Source organism: Vipera berus (assembly GCF_964194415.1).
Source record: "Vipera berus genome assembly, chromosome: Z".
In the NCBI taxonomy this organism is placed as follows: Eukaryota; Metazoa; Chordata; class Lepidosauria; order Squamata; family Viperidae; genus Vipera; species Vipera berus.
The window spans coordinates 53886610-53909336 of NC_138205.1; the positions used below are offsets into that span (position 1 = coordinate 53886610).

Consider the following 22727-nt stretch of genomic DNA (forward strand, 5'->3'; position numbering starts at 1 on the left):
TTTTAAATTGGGCATAGTATTTCAGGCTTCAAGGAAATGAACAGTCCAGGTAAATTATGCTACTGCTACTTCCCAAAAGAGCATGCAGACAATAATTACATTTCATAAGCAACAGGGCACAGCAGCAATGAAATTGTTTATGGCTAAAATAATTGCCCAACTATTATATGGGATACAACTTGGCCCATATACAAATCTGAGGACATTAAGCCATTCAGTTAAATTTTCTTTGGTGTATGGCACATCAAAAACACATCCTCAGTGTAATATTGAGGCTTGAAGTGAATGTGCTAAGTGTTAAAGATTCTAATCTCAGGATATAGAATGATGTTTGAGCTTACAGACTTGATGCCTTAGTATTGTCAGATAGCTACCAATTTCACTAGTACTGTATCTGTATAGCACAGGGGTCAGCAACCTGAAACAGTGAAAGAGCCACTCGGAACCGGTTCCCTCACAAAAGGAAAAACTGGGAGCCGCAAAAAATGTGTGCGCGTGTGTGTACATGCGCACATGCGCAGAACAGGGTTTGACTGAAGAGTGGAGCCAAGGCGAATTGATTGGTTGAACTTTTTTAGTCCCACTGTTTTTTTTTTTTTTGGACTGCACATGGCAGAGGACTGGGAGCCGCAGGGTTGCAGACCTGTGGTATAGCAGAACCTTGTAGTCTTGGCCTCTCTCCTGAATATTTAGGCAAATTAAGTCTGGAGAACGGTGAATCAACAGTAAAAGAGATAATCGGGGACATTGATTGTCAAAATATTATCACCAGTGCCCCCAAATTCCATGGTCAAACATTAGACAGATGCATGCCTTCTATGAATTACAAGTAGTCCTTATGTCAAATTGTCTCTCTTTTTTACTGTAAAGGCTGATCAAAAACGTAATAAAGATATTTGATTTTACCATAATTGAACTCAAAATTTTGATCATAAATTATGGTCATAAGTCAAGACACCATGATTATTTTATCACCATGATCGTTAAGCAAATCACCTGGTGTTTGCCAAAAATGGCAAAAAAGTTGCAAAACATGATCATGTGACCATGGGACACTGCAACCAGTCATAAATGCAGGCTGGTTGCCAAGTGCCTAAAATGTGATCATGTGACTTCAGAGATGTTATAGCAGTAGTAACTTTGAGAATGGATTGTGAATAACTTTTTTTCAATACCTCATAACTTTGAATGGTCATTAAGTGACCGATTATAAGTCAAGGACTACTTGTAATTCATAAGTGTGATAGATGAGTGATAGTGTGTATATTTATGATGTTGCTTCACTGCTATTTCAAATATACTTTATTCCTTTCTTCTAATACTATTTCAAGGCTCTCACTATCCATGATACCAAACAATGCAAGACGTGGGATTTAGGAACAAACTTTTTTGCTCGTGAAGATGATGTTCTAAATGTAAGGAACAGGTCTGTACAATGTTTAAAATATTGTGAGCAAATATATGCTAACTATGTTGACAGATTTTACAGTTATGTTTAAAAATATACCTCATGGTCGAGTCTTCAAAATTATTACAATTTTTGTATGAGCTCTATCCAAGTTATATTTTATATCTACTGAAAAATATCAATGAGATCATATTTCCAAATTGCAGGTAAAATTTATACACTACATTCTCTGATGGTGTGTAGGATGCAGTGAGTTATAGTAATTTATGTTTTCTAAATAGAAATATCTAAAGGTAAAGGTAAAGGTTCCCCCGCACATGCGTGCTAGTCGTTTTCCGACTCTAGGGGCCGGTGCTCATCTCCGTTTCATAGCCGAAGAGCCAGCGTTTGTCCGAGGACATCTCCGTGGTCATGTGGCCGGCATGACTAGACGCCAAAGGCGCACGGAACGCTGTTACCTTCCCACCGGAGTGGTCCCTATTTTTCTACTTGCATTTTTACGTGCTTTCGAACTGCTAGGTGGGCAGAAGCTGGGACGAGTAACAGGCGCTCACTCTAGTGTATAGTATTTACTAATATTTGAATAATAATTTACAGTAACATAGTATAGCCAATTTTTTGCTGGAAAAAAGTATTCATAACTTTATTCATGAAAGATTTCATTAAAATAAATTATATCAGAATTAAAGTTTAGAAAAAAGGGATGTCTGTATCCTTTATCCATATATATATAGATTGTTCAAGGCAATAAAAAAAATCCCAAAAAAGAAAAAAGGACAAAACCACAAAACAATCAAAACATTTTAAAAAGGTGCATCAAAAGATCCCCATATATTACACATATACATATATTATCCCTTCTAGTTGAATACTGATTAATACATTAATACATTACTGATTAATACATTACTACAGCATTAGTTCCACCCCTCGCAAAACAGGTCCTCTTTAAACTATTAAATCTAAATTAACTACTAAATTATTGACCTGTCTTCTATATGTTATATTAGTGGCAAAATAGTTTACAGGAAGAATAATAACACTAAAATAAAGCAAAATTAAAGTTTCAAAACTCTCTGTTAACAAACTCTTACTGTAATCCACTCTAGGAAAGTTTACTCTGGCATCTTATCTATCCCAAGTCATCCCCAAAGTTATAAATAATTTGTCCTGGATCAAATATCCACATTTGCTTCTTAATGCCATCTCTTATAAATTGTTGTTTAGTTAAGTATAATATATTCAGTCTCCAGAATAAGTCTACCGTCCGGTCAAAACCCAAATAACTTAACTGTAATAAATCCATCCAGTCTCCCTCAGTCTTCATAGAAGAATAGAATTTGTCACTTTCTCTATCAGATTCCTGATATTGTAAGAATATGCAGACTAAACTTCGGAGCAACAGATTAAATCCACTTTATTATTTCTCCAGCCAGGAGGCTGTCTCTTTGGTCTGGAACTGGATCAAAGACCTTTTGTGTATCTTTAATCAAAATTCCATGCCCTAAGATATTTTGCAAAATCACTATCGGCTCATTAAGGTTTTTAAACGGCTGGAAGCTACATACTCTCCCATTCTCCTTTCAGCCACTGTTCAGTCATTTTAATCTGTGAAACTTGATCAGAGAACAAAAAACAAAGAAAGTATGTTTTCCTTTATATTTCATTTTTTAAAATAAATATTTTATTAATTTCAAGTTTTACAATCATAAATACTTAATAAACAACTCGATGTCTGGGTTCCTTTATCATTCAGTGGTATATATTCACTTTCACTCAAAATATCCAATACTACACCATCCAGTATTTCCATGGTCCTCTCTTCTTCCAATAATAATCATTTTTCCACACTATACAAATATAATTCTTACTGCTATTAATTACCTATACAATTAAATATAAACATCTTCACCACATGTTTCTAATGTTATACATAGTGTCAATAATATCAGTTTATAATATCTTCTGTAGCCAAAACATATCTCATGTATTTGCAATCAGTGTTCCCTTATTCAATCCGTATCCTGTTTTTCTCTTTTTAGTTTAATTTCCCATCAATATTCAAAATAACTTTATTAATTATCATTTTTTCATAATTAATTACATTTAGGTAACTAAAAGCTTCCCTTATACTGACCCTCTTAGTATTTTCATATTTCCCATCTTACAGAAAATTATGTTATCCTAGTTACAAATCACATCCTTCTAATTTATAATGGTCATTTTATTTCTAACAATTGTCTATTCTTTTAATCATATTCAAACATCCATTAGATGGTATAATACCTCATCTAATTAGTCAGGACCTCTATTTTTTTCAGTCTTACTCTAGCTTTCTTCCTTTGCCAAATAACTTTGCAAGTCAGTGCATGTAGACCACCAAGTATTTCTTCCTCTGTTTCTATATATATATTATTTGAAATAAAAGACAATTTAGTTTAAAGTGTTTTTGTAAAAACGCTTAATCCATTTATATTCATTAAACAGCCTCCATTTTCTTTCTTCTTCAGTTTCTCTTTTAGTTTCTTGTTCCCCAGTTTTCAGCATTTCTCCTAACAGCTCTGTCATCCATTCTATCAATTCTTCTTCCTTGTCCTCAAATATGTTCTGAAGTCCTGAAAAGTAAAATGTCTTTACCATTTCTGGAGTTATATCTGGGTCTTCCAAATTTTTATTTATCTGTACCTGTCTGTTGGTTTCTTCTTTCGAATCCTCCATCTTTATATCAGTTTCCTCTATTTTTTCTTCTGGTTTCTGAGTTGCTAGTTCATTCTTTATGGTCATTTTGTGAACTTTATTGCTTGTAAGCTTAAGTCGGAGAGTTGTTCATTTATGTTATTTAAATTATTTTTAGTCTCATAGTTTAAAACAATTGTCTCTTGAATTGATTTCAACTTGGAAAGAATTTCTTTCTGAAGTCCATTTACATTTTCTTGTTGATTATCCAAGTTTATTCCAAAGAGAATAGTCCAGAATCAACTTTCCCACTGTTTGTTAATATTTCTTGATAGTTCTTGAAACTTAAAGTCAGTCAATATTTGTAATCCAGGCCAGCCAGTTCAGAATGGTTTATTGTCTCCTTCATACAGATAAAACAACCCAATGATTCCCCCCCCCCCTTTTCCCAGCTGCAGTCTTTAAAAGTGAAATTTTCCAGGAACTTATCTATGTCCAGGCTTCTTTTTTCCTATTATTCTAATTTTCCTTTATATTTAAGCATAATAAATTATAATGCCAAGGTTCACCACTAGATGTTGTTAACATCCATCTTCCAGCTTTTAAGTCCAAACTTATTTCACCAACTTTCCAAATATCTTTTCAAAAAGAAAGTCTTAAAAATACTTTTAGTCCCCAAATTTGTCAAAGCTACGTCTCTATATTGAATCCAAATTAATCTTGTAGTTTTACCTAATTTGCCCCCAAGGAAAGTTATTTGCCGCTTCTCTTTTCCTGACAGAATGGAGCAGAAATTAACCCTTCTCTCTATCATCTGGAGGTATTCTTTGCTTTGGGAATTCTTTTTTCCAGGAAGAAGTTTTAAAATTATAAAGAGAGGATTACATTCTCACCCAGTTCCATCTGCGTTGTTCAGAGGTTGCTAATTAGTGGCTGGCCACATAAATGCAGCCAATCTCTCTCCTACTGGTTTGAACGGCTTCCTCAGATCAAATGGAAAGGCTGCCACCCCCCCCCCCCGCGATCAACGAGGGTCCCCTCCATCGTTCCCTCTCCAGGGTGACTTTAGACCTTTTTTTGGGTCCCCAGCAGAGCGAAATAGGTCATGGAAAATGGAGCCCTGTTTTCCTGCGCCCATAATGCCATGACATCTAACCCAGAACTCCTTTTCCTCTATATTTCAATCCAAAATTATAAGAAAGAGTCAATAGAATAAAAGTCCAGATATTTTGTAAATTAAAAAAATACAGAGATCCAATGGTGAGAGTTTAAAAAACTTCATCCCCCCAACAGTGGGGGTGGGATCTAACTCTTCACTCTTTGTCCTGATCCTTGGAAGGCTTATCTTGGTTTGCTGTTGTTTAATAGAAATGAAATGGAACACTAGTTGCTTAGATTTTATTCTTGAAGAATAGGAAAAGAACACATAGATTGATAACATAAATCCATGAAGAAAGCCACAATAGCACAGCTGTTTGCCTTGTGAAGCTTCTAGCAGCAAGATGTGAGGTACATTGAAAGTGAAAACAAGTAACAACTTATTAAGGTAAAAAAAATGGAGACTTGTTAATAAACAGCATGTGCTTGGCAAACAAGTGGTGCACTGTTCTGGAAAAAAAGAAGAGCAACTTCTCTTCTAATGGTTAATTGAAATATAGGTCAGTCACAGGAGAGATATCATAGGTACTATTTGATTCCAAGAAAAGGAGTGTTAAGGTCTTGTTGATGGGTACAGCAAATAAATGGAAACAGTTTTAGAGAATAATCTGGTAAAATCAATTTAAAAAACTTTTTCTGTAAATGATCATTAAAATACATAATGTAACTAAATCTTTGAAAGATAAGTATAATTTCACCTTGCTAATTCAAATTTAGATCACTAAACAAGTAACCAAGCAGAAAGTCCTGATAATATTCATTTGGGTGTAATTTAATCAAATTATATATTATATATTTCAGAAATTTCTCTTATCTTTACTGAGTTAATGTAGTATTCTACTGTAAATAACTAATTGCTTCAATTAGGAAGGTTTTTATAATGTGAATGAGTGCTGATTGGTTTTTTGTCCTTGTTGAAATATTAACAGGGATTGGATTATATGTGAGAGCGGGTAATATAATTATTTATTGCAAATATGTCTATAGAGCTGAACTTGAAAACTTCATAAGGCAGGGCAGAACGTACATGTCACATCTATTAATAATACAATTATTACATGCATTTCAGAGCTGAAGCAGCACAGCATCACATTGCAGAGCTGAATCCATATGTCCAAGTGATGTCATCAACTGATCCATTAAATGAAATCACTGATATTTCTTTTTTGAAACAATATCAGGTATGTGGTACCTTTTTGAAACATCTTCTATTTAATTAGCTTTGATTCCTACAATACTGACTTCTGTCCCAAACTCCTGCTTTTTACATGAAAACGGCAGTGAAATATTTCTGTAAATTGAATGCATTTAAAACTGGCAATTCCTTTTGCTGCTTTTAAAGAAAAGCCCACTTAGATAGTAAGAATCTACCCTTTTCTCAGTTTTTCAAATACTTGAGAAGTTGGGTTAAGAAGGAAAAGGAAGATAAGTAGTTCTTTAAATTTTTGAAAGTAATAAAAAGAAGCAAGAGGGAGAACTATTATTTCTGAGTATTCAAATCTATGTACAAATGGAACGTGACTTCCTCCTTTTCTCATTGGAGCATTTTGTGCAAAGGATTTGGAAATGATTTGATTTATGTGTCTAGTGGAAATATAGAGACTGTGGATCTTGTCACGCTTTCATGATTGCATACATTGTGATGTGTATTTTGTAAAGCACTTTAGATTTAAAACTACATTCTGGTTTATCCTAAATATGGCAGATATTATCTCCTCAGAAGGATCATTTTTAAGGGTCTGATTGAATTTAAATGATTACAGGTATGTGTCGGTTTATGCATGTGTATGTTTATGTAGATTTGTGGGCTGGATTCTGCCATAAGATCCCTCAGGAAGGATAACATATAATGAAATTTGTGCCATTATGTCTTGATGCAGAAATTGCACACACAGGCTTGAATCAAATAACATAAGCATTAAAGGGTAGGATTTGTATTTTATTGTTCCTATGTTCCTATTATTTCTTCTTGAAATAATGTTTGATTGCTATAAGTCCTTCTGGATTCTGCTTAGTTTAGAAATTTTCATTTATAAAAGACTACTATTTTGTGCATCATTTAGATAAGAATTAAAATAGTGTGCAGATAGTTACATCGCCAGGTTTCCTTATTATCCTTAGCTGGAGCCTGGTGGTCTTTAGTTTAGGCCTTTAGTCCTATATGCTTTACTACTGGATCTTAGATATTCAGTAGGCTTATATTAAATTATGTGTTGCTTCCCCTGTGCATTGGGGTTTTTTAGCATTTTTAGGGTCAATTATTTAAAATGGTATTTGAACCTTCCTTAGTAAATCTTAATGGTTATGATTGTGTTATAAATAGCACATGCACAAAATTTAGGTTGCTTTTAATGTAACAAATACTATGGAAAGAGCTCAGAATAATTGAGAAAGCTGTTTAGTCCCTTGACATATGAGGTGAGTAAACCAGTTTCAGTCAGAAGAGCCCAAGTCTCTACCTCTCTTACAGATTTTTTTGTTGTTGTAAGTGTGGCATTGGGCATTTTAATTGGTAAGAATCAGATTACAGCATAGGATCAGGTAAAGAAGGTAGAAGCACAAGTCTAAGAAATAACTATATGATGAATTATTAAAATAAAGAGAGTAATTCATTGCAGAAGTGAAAAGTATATTAAAATATTTCTGACATAACTAGTTGAGGTGTTAGACTCTTATATCATAAACATTTTTTTCATATAGTAAATGAATGTTAGAAACATTTGTTCGGTGTAGATAAAAGAAACTGGATTATCTAATACATTTGTTAGTCTGTAAGTTACAGGTTATAATCAACCTTGTGTTAATCGAAGATTTACCTTTGTACTATCTTTTTTTAAGTGTGTCATATTAACTGAGATGAAGATGTCACTGCAGAAGAAGATTAATGCTTTTTGCCATACTCAGCACCCACCTATTAAGGTAATTCTAAATAATAAAGTACATTTACTAAATATTTTCCAGTGCAATCTCTTCTAAGAAATTTTCATAATCTGCTTTGACTTTTTACATCATACCAAATTATTTCTATATTAGCAGTGCTAAATTTTGTGGATAGACTAGCTTGTTCTTGGACCATGATATGCCAAATCCACATGGAATAACTTTTAAATCATTTACATATAAATGAAGCAAATCTGCATGGGTTAAATTGAAATAGATATGCAGTTCACAATCACCCTAATTTGTTTTCAAGTTGAGGTACATTCATTCATTCATTCATGAATACATGCATGCTTTGATGGGTATTGTACATAATTTTATTTGTTTGTTTGTTTGTTTCTTTATACATGCATATTTTAATGGGTTACTGTCCAGGACACAAATGGAAGAAGTGTGATCTTGTTAATCTTTATGACTCTCAATAGCATTTAGTGCCCTTGACTGAAGTAACTTCATAGACAGCTTCTTTGGGATGAAAATGTGACAGATTAGGAAAATGTGATAGATTATTGCATTATGATTTAGTTTCATTTACAACAGTCACTACCATAAAGTAGTGCTTTAGGAATGCACAATGATAATGCACCCTAAAACTGTTTTTTTGTGTGTGTCATATAATACCCAAGGCTATTCACTTAACAATTTTAATGAAATATTTTCTTTCTTTTACCTAACCTATTTGAATGTGCAAAACTGAATTGTTTTCTGCTGTCTGTAATTATCTTAGAATAGAGTCACTAGTTGGTGGGAATATAGTGTTTTCAAATGCTATTCTCCCAGAATATTCATAAATCATAGAATCATAGAGGTGGAAGGGACCTTGGAGTTCTTCTAGTCACACTTCCTGCCCAGGATAGGACTCCTGATTTCATTCTGGATGAATGGTTGTCCAGTCGTTTCTTGAAAACCTCCAGTAATGTAGGACTCACAATTCCTGGAGGCAAATTATTCCATTGATTAACCATTCTCATTATCAGGAAATTCCTCCTTAGTTCCAAGTTAGATCTCCCTCTGATGAGCTTCAACTCATTGCTTCTTGCCCTGTTGTCAGGTGCCATGGAGAATAAATTGATCCCTTTTTTCCTGTGATATCTCTTCAAGTATTTGAAGATGGCTATCATGTCTCCCCTAAGCCTTCTCTTCGTTGGGATAAACATATCAAGTTCCCTTAATTGTCATTGTATGATTTAGCCTCCAGCCCCTTTATTGCTCTTCTCTGCACTCTTTCTAGGGCCTCAGCATCTTTTTGGTATTGTGCTGACCAGAATTGGACACAGTATTCTAAATGTGGCCTCAATAGTGCAGTGTAGAGTGGTACCATCAGTTCCTGTGATCTTGATGCTGTTCCTCTGTTGATGCAGCCTAGGACTGCATTGACTTTTTTTGCAGCTGCAGCACACTGCTGACTCATACTTAAGAGGTGATCCATCAGGACACCACTAGATATCTCTCTTTGACATAACAGGTAGTCCTCGACTTACGACCACAATTGAGCCCAAAATTTCTGTTGCTAAGTGAGACCTTTGTTAAGTGAGTTTTTCCCCATTTTATGACCTTTCTTGCAACAATTGTTAAGTTAGTAACATGGTTGTTAAATTAGTAACATTGTTGTTAAATGAATCTAGCTTCCCCATTGACTTTGCTTGTCAGAAGTTCGCAAAAAATGATCACATGACCCCGGAACACCCCTATATGAGTCAGTCACCAAGCGTCTGAATTTGGATCACGTGATCATGGGGATGCTGCAGTGGTCCTAAGGATGAAAAATGGTTTTCATTTTTTTTCAGTGCCGTTGAAACTTTGAATGGTCTCTAAATGAACTGTTGTAAGTCAAGGACTATCTGTACTGTTGAGCCATCTACTGTATATCCTATACCTGTGCATTTGGTTTTTCATGCCTAAGTGCAGGACCCTACTTTGTTCACCACTGAACTGCATCTTGTGGGTAGGATGCAATGCTCAAATCTGTCAAGATCCCTCTGAATCTTCAGCATACCTTCCAAAATATTAACAATCCCCACCCCCAGCTTGGTGTCAGCTGCAAACTAATGAGTGCCCCTTCAGTCCCTTCATCTAGGTCATTTATGAAGAAGTTGCAGAGCACTGGACCCAAGATAGAACCTTGAGGTGTTCTACTGCATGCTTCCGTCCACATAGATATACTTCCATTGAGGACTACATACTAAGTGCAATTGGTCAGCCAGTTGCGAATCCATCTGGTGCTAGTATTGTCTATTCTGCATTGTTCTATTTTACAAAAAGTTGGCGGTGGCCTTCTTTAGCAAATGCTTTCCTGAAATCTAAGTATTCTATATCCTCAGCATTTCCTTGGTCTACTAATTTAGTCATTTCATAAAGAAAGCAGTAAGGTTTGTTTGGCATGACCTGTTTTTAACAAACCCATGCTCTCTTCTAGTTATCACCTTGCTCATTTCTAGATGCTCACAAATCCACTGCTTGATTATCTTCTCCAGGATTTTTGCAGGTATTGAAGTCAAGCTGATCTGGTCTGTAGTTTCTTGGATCCATTTCTCCCCCCCCCCCCTTTTCAAAATGGGAACCATATTTCCAATCCTCTAGCATTTCCCTCATGCTCCTGGAACTCTGAAAGATTTTATTCAGTGGTTCTGAAATCACATCTCCCATTCCTTCAGTACTCTAGGATGTAAACAATCTGATCCCAGAGATTGGAACTGGTCCAAAGCAGCTAAATGTCTTCTTACCAATTCTTTGCCTATTTTGACTTGCATTTCTTTTGTATCTCCCACAGTTTTGGTAGGCTGGACTATTTTTTCCTTCTCTGTAAAGAAAGATGCAAAGAAGGAATCAGGAAATTTTGCTTTTTCCCTGCTGTTATCTCCCATTAGTGAACTGACCACTTCCTTGACTTTCTTCTTGTTACTTACATATTATTACATATCAGAAAGAGGGCTAAGGAAATAACTAAAGACCCCTCACATCCTGCATTTAAACTGTTTCAACTTCTCCTCTCTGAACACCACTATAGGGCATTGCATGCAAAAACAATTAAACACAAAAATAATTTTCCCATGTAATAGGGTTATGTTTGTATTATCCTTCTCATCTTCTCATTTTTCTCATCTTTCCTACTACCTTCTCCTATTGGTATCTGATTTATCACTTATTGTTGTATCTTATGGTTAATGATTGTAACTATAATCTATGATCTATCACTTTGTTGTTGTATGTACAATGAGAGGTTATGCAACGGAGACAAATTTCTTGTGTGTCCAGTCACACTTGGCTAATAAAGGATTATATTCTATTCTATTGAAAGAAGCATTTTTTCTTTTTTTCTTTTTTGCATTTGTTGCAAGTTTTAATTTATTCTGAACCTTAGCTTTCCTGACACCATCCTCACAGGTTTGGGCTATTTGCTGATATTCTGTTCTAGTTATATGCCCCTCTTGTCAGTTTTTATACTTGACTTTTTATTGCCTCAGTTTGCCAGGGGACTCTTTATGCAACTATGCTAGTCTCTTCTGGAATCTTTTTTCTTTCTCTGTGGTATTGTTTTTGTTTAGGCCTTTATTTTCTCATTTTTTTAGAGTTTCCCAAGCATTCTGAACTGTTTTCCTTCTAGGATTTCTGTCCATGGAATCCTTCCTATTTTCTCTTTTAGTTTGTTGAAGTCAGCTCTCTGAAAGTCTAAAACACTAATCTGATTTTGTTTGGTCACTTGTGTCTGCGTTATGGTGACTTGTGGTATGACATGATCAGTTTTCCCCAAACCTCTTACAACTTCTAACTACTTCAACCATTTCATCCCTATTAGTGAGAGTTAAGGCTAGTACAGCTGATCCTCTAGTCTAGTTCCCACCTCCATGTTTTGGATGATAAAAGTTGTCAGCTAAACATGTCAGAAACCCATTCAATCTCCTACTCTCTGCAGTTTGTCTCCTAGTTGATGTCAGGGTAAATTGTTTCCCATTATTACAGTAGCCTGTTTCCTGCAAACTTCAGCTGACTAAGTAGCAAGAAATTTTCTCTGGTTGGTTGATTGGCCTGTAGTACACAGTTATAGCAGTGTCATTTCTTTCCCCCCTAATATTCACCCAGCTACCTTCAAGAAGTATTTTATCTTTGGTATCATGTATTTCTATACAGCTGTAGTGATTCTTTGTATACAATTCAGCTCCTCTTTTTGAAGTTGGTTTGTTTCTTTTGAACAAATTATGTCCTCTTACTGAAGGCCTGTATCTTTATGGCCATGCAGTTGTAAAATCAATGGACTGCTGCTGGGGAGGAGAATAGGGCAAAACAAACATAGTGCACCATAGTTTGCCAACTTGTCCTCAGATTTTCCTATTCCCTTCCTGGCCTATTAAAATCACATTGGCAAGGTCTGTACTGAACATCTGGCTGCAAACTAGTCAACTGGATTTTAGCCTAGTGCCCTAGCCCATTGTGCAATTCCAGGACACATTCTAGAGGTAAGAGGATATGGTAATGAGAGAGCTGCAAAATTGTTTTGTTATTTATTCTTGCCTTTAACAGCAATAACTATGTTCTCTGACAACTTGTCTAGCAACCTACAGGCTGTGAACTTTCCTTTCCCCCTTGGGGAAAGAATTCAGATGTGCTAGATTTATTTTTCCAACTAATTACAGTATACTTTGTGGGGGTTTTAAGGAGCTATGAGAAAAAAGATGTGTCTGAAAATTAAAGGATGTATGGATTGAATTGTGAGTCAGGAAAGGGAAGTACATGGACTTATGCACTTCCAGTTGCTGACAGGTGTGTCACTAATATTTTGACTTGACACCTGTGTGCTCTCAGGGCTCAACGATTATCTTCCATCTTCATAGGCCAGTATTGTGGATTAACTAAGTTTTTCTGGATTCTGATTTTAAGGTGAGTTTTCTGAGCTACGGTGGCATTTGACCTTTTTCTTAAATACATAAAATAAAATAATGAGAAATAAAGGCTCAAAGGAAAGGCAGATTAGAAAGAACAAGACCTTTTGAGGTCTTCAATTCCCTTCCTGTTAGGAGTTCCTTAATAAGGTTTGCTCTTCCTTCCTAACATCATTAAAGGTAGTTTTTCCAGAAAATATGTGAAGAGCTGTAATTAGTGATTTAACTATATTTTCTTTTTGGCTGTGTTTTAATTTATATAATGTATGTTTAATTGGGGAGGGCTTGGAAAAGTAGAAGTGGCCAATATGGAGGCTGCACCTTGTCCTCCAGATCTCTTATCTCCCTTGCAAATCTCTGGAGAGAAGGAGGGGTGGCGGGGGAGCTGCATGAGGGAAGGCTGCCCTATCAAGCCAGCATGTCAAGGTTATAATTTAATAGCTGAACAGCTTATGTAATGATGTAATGTAACATAAGGTGGATGATGCAATATAGGAATGACTCAGCAGGTGTGTGTATCCCTTTAAGAGCCCGAGTATAAAAGGGAAAGCTTTTGCTGCTGTGTTCTGTCTTGTCCATTTTCTGCTGTAATTGCTGTGTATTGGAGTTTCACCACTGTATGTATTTTATTTCTAGTGTATATTTGTAGATATAGTGTAATATAAATCACAATTTAATACAAACCACTGTTTACTGTATTTACTCCTGGGCTACCTCAGGGCAATAAGACTGTGTATGCTCTGACACAGCATCCTTACCACACACGATTGGAAATGGAAATTCCCTTTCAAGAAGGGCCAGCCTCCCTTGTGCAGGACCTGGGAGCACTGCTCCCTGCCTCCTCCTCTTGCTCTCCAGAGATCTGTTAAGGCAGAAATTGGACTCAGAGGAAAATGCTTCCTGAAAACTTTCTCCTCCATGCTTCCACATGCAGCAGCGTCGTCCTCTGCCTCTTGCTTTGCCAGCAGAAGGCATCAAAAAGGAGAAACACCAGTGATGTCTGGGATTGGGAGAAGAACATCTCCTTTGATGTGCTATGCATGGACATGCACACACACACACACACACACACACACACAGAGCTAGCAAACTGTCAATCATGGCTGGGCTTGGGGAGGAGGCCCTCTCCTTCCTCTGTGGATAAAAGTCCGCAAACCTGGAATGCATTGTATTTGTGTGTGTGTGTGTGTGTGTGCATGTGCGCACATGTTTGGCTTTCAGCAGTTTGGGGAGGCGAGGAGCTTGTGGGCACCGAGTTGTCTCATCAAGTTAGCTGGTGTGATTTGTTCTGTCCCGACCCAGCTGTCTCGAGTCAGCTGTGTCCAGTGAGTGGCGTTGAGCAGGCCAAGCCCACCTGGTCACACCTACCGAACCACGCCCACCCGGCCCTTTGGGGCAACCATAATGCTGAAGTGGCCCTCAATGACACCCCTATTCTAGGAGTTCATTTTTTCCATAGCTGTTTTGCCCTTGCTGTGTTTAGTTTGTACACAGACTTTTGTCTTTTCTAGGAATTCCTCATTTTCACAGATGAGAATTGGTATGCCCTCTACTTCTACTTTTTCCTCCAGCAATTTAATCAGTTTGCACTTCGTGCAGATATAATTTGAAACATCCATGGGCAGGAATGCAAATATAACATACACTTTGCAGGTCATTACGATGCTAGCCTATTTCTCCATCATTTTTGTTATTCTTTAGGGTTGTGTAGATACAAAGAAATATTCCCTTGTAGAATATCAGATTATTAATTGTAAGATTTGCATTACATTTGGCATGTGAGCCGCTAACCTGATCCATTGGACAAAGGCACAGTTTTCTGTAGCTTCTATGGTATGAACATCTCTTCCCTCTCCAAAAATCCTCTGGTCTATGCAAATGCTACTAGTGATTCACTTGGTATTCATTCATATTTTTAAAAACATCCAAATCTTGGAAGGTACATCAATCTTCAAATATCTGCATTCTCAAATGAGAGTTTATGAGATATTTTTCAATTATATTTTTTGTAATTTTTAATGTTTAAAATGTAAGTTTTAATTTTATACATTTCATATTTGAATGATATTATCCCTAAAATAAACTTTTGATTGCTTTTGGTAATCATTTTTATTATATTACTCTAGAAGGATTTATTTTCCTACTGTGTCTAAACATCAGTCATGACTTTTCTGATATAAGTTTCATCTGCAATCCCTTGTGGAAGAAAGCAGCTATCTGTAGTTCTTTTCTTATTTCATCAGGAGTATTAATAAAATATTTGATGAAAGAATTGTGAAATCTAACTCTCATTACTCTGTTCTTATAGTTTATAAGTGCAGATGTGTATGGAATATGGGCACGTCTATTTTGTGACTTTGGTGATGAATTTGAAGTCCTAGATACCACAGGAGAGGAACCAAAAGAAATCTTCATTTCAAACATATCTCAGGTGAAAATGTTTTAAATATTGATATTTTTTATGTGTAATAGATTTCTTGGTTTAACTTAAATCCTTAATTTTTTTAATTCATATATAAAGAAATTATACAGTAGTATTATACAAATGATAATGCTGTATGCTATGTAGTTATAGATAGCACATCAGAATTGTCTCTTATGGGAAATGTGCTTTTAGTAGTGGTATCCATTCATATGAAATGGATGGGGAAGATAAAGATACAACAACATAGTTGTGCCATAGTTCCTTCCCAAGAGATCTTTATCCATAATTAGATGGGCAAAGGTAAAATAAGGTGGTGGGTTTGATAAAATAGTTCAAAAGGATTACTTACTAAAGATTATGCCAAATGCTTTGAAAATGTTTTGTATTTTTGCTTTTGATTTTGTAAAGCATTGCATGTTTAGCACCTAATGGTAGTTTTTTGTATACCATTTTAAATTATTTAATTTTCATGCTATATAGTTGCAAAAATAAGTATGTGTGTTAAGAATTTTAAGGTAATTTCAGACAGTAACTATTCATTATAGTTAAATATCCGTGAATATTGTAAAATGGTTGTTACTTGACAAACATTCTGCTTGGGCATTCATTATGCCTCAAGTATATTAAAGGTTAATTTCTCAAGTGTAGTTACAGGTACTCTGGAGAATTTAGTTAATAAATTTACTTGTAGTGATAGAGGTACTCTGGAGAACTTAATTAATTAATTTGAATTACATGTTTTCATTTGCATAGGAAATACCTTTTTTATATTCTAGCGCACGGGCCAGCAACCCGCGGCTCCGGAGCCGCATGCGGCTCTGGAGCCGCATGCGGCTCTGGAGCCGCATGCGGCTCTTTGAGCCGTCTCGGGCGACACTTTGGAGGTTGGGCGGCAGTTCGGAGGTCCCGGGGGTGCTCTGGCGATGCCCGGGCTGAAGGCGGTGCCGCAACCCAGCACCTGTCACCACGGAGACCCGTCGCCGCTGGCGTGCAGGTGCGTCCACCGGCACCAGCAGGTCTCCAAACTGCTGTTTGGGCGGAGCTGCGCGTGCAGCTCCGCCCGAACACCCGTGTCGAGACCTGCTGGTGTTCGGGCGGAGGTCGGGCGGCAGTTTGGAGGTCCCGGGGGTGGCTCCGGCGACGCCCAGGCTGAAGGCGGCGCCGCAACCCAGCGCCCATCACCATGGAGACCTGTCGCCGCTGGCGTGCAGGTGCGTCCACATAAAAAAAAGTGGAACCGCGCGCGTGTATCCACGTGCACGCATGCGCAAAAAAACCAACATTTTGCGCATGTGCAAAACATTTTGTTTTATGCGCATGCGTGTGCGTGGATGCACGCGCGCGGCTCCCACTTTTTTTATGTGTGATGGAACCGGTTCCCAGTGGCTCTTTTGCTTTTTCAGGTTGCCGGCCCCTCTTCTAGAGGATGATCAAAGTCATCTTCACAAAATAAGTCCATGAAATAAAAATAAATAAAATTATAATACAGGTAGTTCTTGCTTACCAACCATTTATTCAGCGATTTCGAAGTTCCATTGATGCTGAAAAATGACACCACTGGTCTTCAAAATTACAGCCATTGCAATGTCCCAACATTCATGTAATCATAATTTAGATGCTTCAAAAGTGGCATACATTTTTAAATGTCACAGAATCCTATGGTCATATGATTGCCATCTGAAATATTCACAGCCAGCTTCCCTTTTTAAAACATAATTTTATTAAAGTTTTTTTAAAAAGGAAATAAATAATAGATAGATGATAGATAGATAGATGATAGATATATAGATAATAATAATAATAATAATAATAATAATAATAATAATAATAATAATTTAATTTCGATAGATAGATAGATAGATAGATAGATAGATAGATAGATAACCTTTATTGTTATTTTTTACAGTGGGCACATTGGCACACTACAATACAATACACACTAACATAAAATAAGAGAAAAAAGTGCAGGAAAGTAAAAATTACATAAAAGAAAAGTAGAAAAAATATGAAGAAGTAGTTTCTGATTTTCTTTACAGCAGTTGTAAGTACATTTGTGAGTTTACCTCTTACTCTATGATTAACAACCTTCAAATTCGGCTTTTGACAAACAAAATCAGTGGGGAAACTGGCAGAAAGTCACAAGTCACAGTCACATGACATTATGCTTAAAACCTCTGATGATTTCTTTTGTTATGGACCAAAATATTAATAATTTATCAGTATAAAATATTTGTTATTTTTCCTAATAATAAAGGAAAATGAAAATAATGGAAAACAAGTGGAGGGGAAAAGGACAAAGTGAGGAGCAGAAGGGGAAAAAGAAAAAAAAGGTGTTGACTTCTGACTCTTTAGCACAGTAGTAGATAATAACATTATAGCCTCAACTTTTTTTTATTGAAAAGTTTTACCATACATTTTATCTTTAACAATCCCCCCCTCCCCCACCCTTACCTAACCCTCCCTATCCCTCCCCCCCATTCCCCCTCCCCCCCCCCCGACTTCCCAGAGCTAAGTACAAGGTATAGAAACAAAGAACAATCATAAACATCCATATGCTAAAAACAATAAACTATTGATTCTATCACCCTCTAGCTCATATAAAATGACTACAAGCAATACTAATGTTACATATAAAAAGAAAGAAAAAAAAGAAAAAAGAAAAGAAAACTTATTCAAATGCTAAGTGAAACTTTTTAGTCCCATATTTGTTCTGAATATAATCAATCCACTTTTTCCACTCCATAATATAACATTCTTGCGAATGATCTTTCAAGTAAGCCGAGATCTTTGCCATTTCCGCCAGGTCAGAAACCTTTAGAGTCCATTCTTCTATAGTCGGCAGTTCCTCCTTTTTCCAATATTGACCTATTAAGAGTCTTGCTGCTGTAATTAAATTCAACATCAACTTAATGTCCACAACAGTAGCATCTGTAATTATGCCCAGCAAAAACAATTGCGGACAAAACTTTATCCTTTGCTTAAAGATCTTTTGCATATTCCACCAAATTTTTATCCAAAAAGCCTTAACCTTTTTGCAGGTCCACCATATATGAAAATACGTTGCATCTTCGCCACCTTTTATTTTTACACAGTAATATATACTAGCCATTTCTGTGACAATGAACATATCTAATCAGCAAAACCAAAATCAAAGTTTCATTATTCCATCACAAGCACAAAATCTACAAGTGGTTTCCAAATGAAAAACCAAGTTACATATGTTCTTTTCTTTGACTAAAGCAATCAATTCAACCATGTTGTGGAAAATAATATATATTTCTGTTTGCATATATTAACTTTTACAATCATTATATTAGCAAAATTCACTATACACTGATTCTTTAAGGGAGATAACTTTTTCCTTCATTTTAAAACTCTAAACTTTTCTTTAAAAGTATTTCCAAAATAAATGAATTCTAATATAACTTTTTAAACCTCTTCTTTTGTTGTTGTTGTTAGTTGCAAAGTCATGTCCGACCCATCGCAACCCCATAGACAACGTTCCTCCAGGCCTTCCTGTCCTCTACCATCTTCTGGAGTCCATTTAGGCTCATGCCTACTGCTTCAGTGACTCCATCCAGCCACCTCATTCTCTGTCGTCCCTTTCTTCTCTTGCCCTCAACCTTTCCCAGCATTATGCTCTTCTCTAGTGAGTCCTTCCTTCTCATTAGGTGGCCAAAGTATTTGAATTTCAACTTCAGGATCTGGCCTTCTAAAGAGCAGTTAGGGTTGATCTCCTCTAGGACTGACCGGTTTGATCGCCTTGCAGTCCAAGGGACTTGCAGGAGTCTTCTCCAGCACCATAGTTCAAAGGCTTCAATTCTTTGATGCTCAGCCTTTCTTATGGTCCAACTTTCACAGCCATACATTGCAACTGGGAAGACCATCACCTTGACTATACGCACTTTTGTTGGCAGGGTGATGTCTCTGCTTTTTAGTGTGCTGTCTAGATTTGCCATTGCTTTCCTCCCCAGGAGCAAGTGTCTTTTAATTTCTTGGCTGCAGTCCCCATCTGCGGTGATCTTGGAGCCCAGGAAAATAAAATCTGTCACTACCTCTATTTCTTTCCCATCTGTTTGCCAGGAATTGAGGGGGCCGGATGCCATGATCTTGGTTTTCTTAATGATAAGTTTCAACCCAACTTTTGCACTCTCCTTCTTCACTCGTAACAAGAGGCTCTTTAGTTCTTCTTCACTTTCTGCCATTAGAGTGGTATCATCTGCATATCTTAGGTTGCTGATATTTGTCCCGGCAATTTTAAATCCAACTTTTGATTCATCTAGCCCTGCCTTTGTCATGATGTACTCTGCATATAGGTTAAACAGGCAGGGTGACAGTATACAGCCTTGCCGGACTCCTTTCCCAATTTTGAACCAATCAGTGGCTCTGTGTCCAGTTCTCACTGTTGCTTCTTGACCCGCATATAGGTTTCTAAGAGACAAGATAGTCTGGTACTCCCATCTCTTTAAGAACTTGCCACAGTTTGTTGTGATTCACACAATGAAGCAGAAGTAGATGTTTTTCTGGAACTTCCTAGCTTTCTCCATAATCTAGTGTATGTTTGGAATTTGATCTCTAGTTCCTCTGCCTCTTCGAAATCCTGCCTGTACTTCTGGTAGTTCTCGATCCACATACTGCTGGAGTCTAGCTTGTAGGATCTTAAACATAACTTTACTAGCATGTGAAATGAGTGCAATGGTGCGATAGTTTGAAGATTCTTTGGCACTGGCTTTCTTTGGAATTGGAATGTAAACTGATCTTTTCCAATCCTGTAGCCACTGTTGAGTTTTCCAAATTTGCTGGCAAATTGAGTGTAGCACTTTTACTGCATCGTCTTTTAAGATTTTGAATAACTCAGCTGGAATACTGTCACCTCCACTAGCTTTGTTGTTGGTCTGCTTTCCTAAGGCCCATTTCACTTCACATTCTAGGATGTCTGGCTCGAGATCAGTGATCACCTCATCTTGGTTATCAGGGACATTAAGCTCGTTCTTGTATAGTTCTTCTGTGTAATTTTGCCACCTCTTCTTAATCTTTTCTGCCTCTGTTAGGTTCCTGCCATTTTGGTCCTTTATAATGCCCATTTTTGCATGAAACGTTCCCTTCATCTCTCCAATTTTCTTGAAGAGATCTCTAGTCCTCCCTATTCTATTGTTTTCTTCTATTTCTTTGCACTGTTTATTTAAGAAGGTATTCTTATCTCTTCTAGCTATTCTCTGGAATTGTGCATTCAATTGGCTGTATCTTTCTTTTTCTCCCTTGCCTTTCGCTTCCCTCCTGTCCTCAGCTATTTGCAAAGCTTCCTCAGACAGCCATTTTGCTTTCTTGCAGTTCTTTTTCTTTGGGATGGTTTTAGTTGCTACTTCTTGTACAATGTTGCGAACTTCCATCCATAGTTCTTCAGACACTATCAGATCTAATTCCTTAAATTTATTTGTCACCTCTACTGTATATTCATCAGGGATATGATTTAGTTCATACAGGAGTAGCCTAGTGCTTTTCCCTACTTTCTTCAGTTTAAGCCTAAACTTTTCAACGAGAAGCTCATGGTCTGAGCCACAGTCAGCTCCTGGTCTTGTTTTTACTGACTTTATAGAGCTTCTCCATCTTTGGCTGCAGAGCACATAGTCAATCTGATTTCTGTGTTGACCGTCTGGTGATGTCCATGTGTAGAGCTGTCTCTTGGGTTGTTGGAAAAGAGTGTTTGCTATGACCATCATATTCTCTTGACAAAATTCTATCAGCCTGTGCCCTGCTTCATTTTGTACTTCAAGGCCAAACTTGCCTGTTATTCCGGTTATCTTTTGGCATCCTACTTTAGCATTCCAATCCCCCATGATGATAAGGACATCATTTTTTGGTGTTAGTTCTATAAGGTGCTGTAGGGCTTCATAGAACTGGTCAATTTCATTCTCTTCAGCACCGGTGGTTGGGGCATAGACTTGGACTACTGTGATATTGAATGGTTTGCCTTGGATTCGAACTGAGATCATTCTGTCATTTTGGGGATTGTATCCCAGTATTGCTTTTCCTACTCTTTTATTGACTATGAAGGCTACTCCATTTCTTCTGAGGGATTCTTGCCCGCAGTAGTATACCTGATGGGCATCTGAGTTAAATTCACCTATTCCTGTCCATTTTAGTTCGTTGATTCCTAAGATGTCGATGTTCACTCTTATCATCTCTTGTTTGACCACCTCCAGCTTTCCTTGATTCATGGATCTTACATTCCAGGTTCCTATGGAGAAAAAATCTTTACAGCATTGGACTTTACTTTCACCACCAGACACATCCACAGCTGAGCGTCCTTTCGGCTTTGGTCCAGTCGCTTCATTCTTTCTGGTGCTACTAGTACTAGCCCTCTGCTCTTCCCCAGTAGCATATTGGACGCCTTCCGACCTGAGGGGCTCATCTTCCAGCGTCATATCTTTTTTCCTTTTCGTAGTGTCCATGGGGTTTTCATGGCAAAGATACTGGAGTGGGTTGCCATTTCCTTCTCCATTGGATCACATTTTGTCAGAACTCTCTGCTATCACCTGTCTGTATTGGGTGGCCCTGCACGGCATAACTCATAGCTTCATTGAATTACACAAGCCCCTTCGCCACGACAAGGCAGCAATCCATGAAGGGGAACCTCTTCTTTAGATACTTTAAAATTCACTTTCAATAATACTTTACAAGCTTTACTCAAGCATTGTATATGAAGGAAAAAACACATTTTCAAACCCACTTTATAAATGTAAAGCTATGTTAAAACTTTCTTTCAATTATATACAGTACATCAACTGGTCAAAATTATTCCTAACTCCAATTAATTGATTAAATTTAAGTCATTCCTTCCAGCTTATCCTCAAAGAATAAAATCTTTTAAACATTCTCTGGAATGTTTATCAAGTAATTATCAACTTCTCTTTTTCTGAAGGAATTCTCAATCTTGTTAGTATCCATGAAGATAAAGTATTAAAATTGTCCTCTTGAAAGTTGTAAATTTGCTTGAAACTGCAGCTGGGAAGTATATTTAAGCCATTATCATAATAAAGATTGGTGTCAGATTTATATTCCAAGATTGCGGTTAAATCCTTTGCATTGTCAGCTGTTTGTGAAATTGCAGTAACTTTCTCACATAATTACATCTCTGAATTACTCATCTTTCTTCCAATCACATGGAGGTTTTTATAACATCTTTAGAATATAATTGATCTATAAATGAAGGGTTTTATTTAAATATTTAATATTTTTAACA

At 36.8% G+C, this 22727-nt stretch overlaps 1 protein-coding gene across 1 annotated transcript in view; it reads left to right on the plus strand.

The window, feature by feature from the left end:
• The window catches only part of UBA6 (ubiquitin like modifier activating enzyme 6), a 112086-nt gene that overhangs the window by 19326 nt on the left and 70033 nt on the right, over positions 1-22727 (plus strand). Inside the window, exons 5-8 of the mRNA XM_081345553.1 lie at positions 1332-1426; positions 6312-6423; positions 8081-8161; positions 15368-15490. Of these exons, the coding sequence (XP_081201679.1) occupies positions 1332-1426; positions 6312-6423; positions 8081-8161; positions 15368-15490 (411 nt within the window). The remainder of the gene's footprint in view (positions 1-1331; positions 1427-6311; positions 6424-8080; positions 8162-15367; positions 15491-22727) is intronic.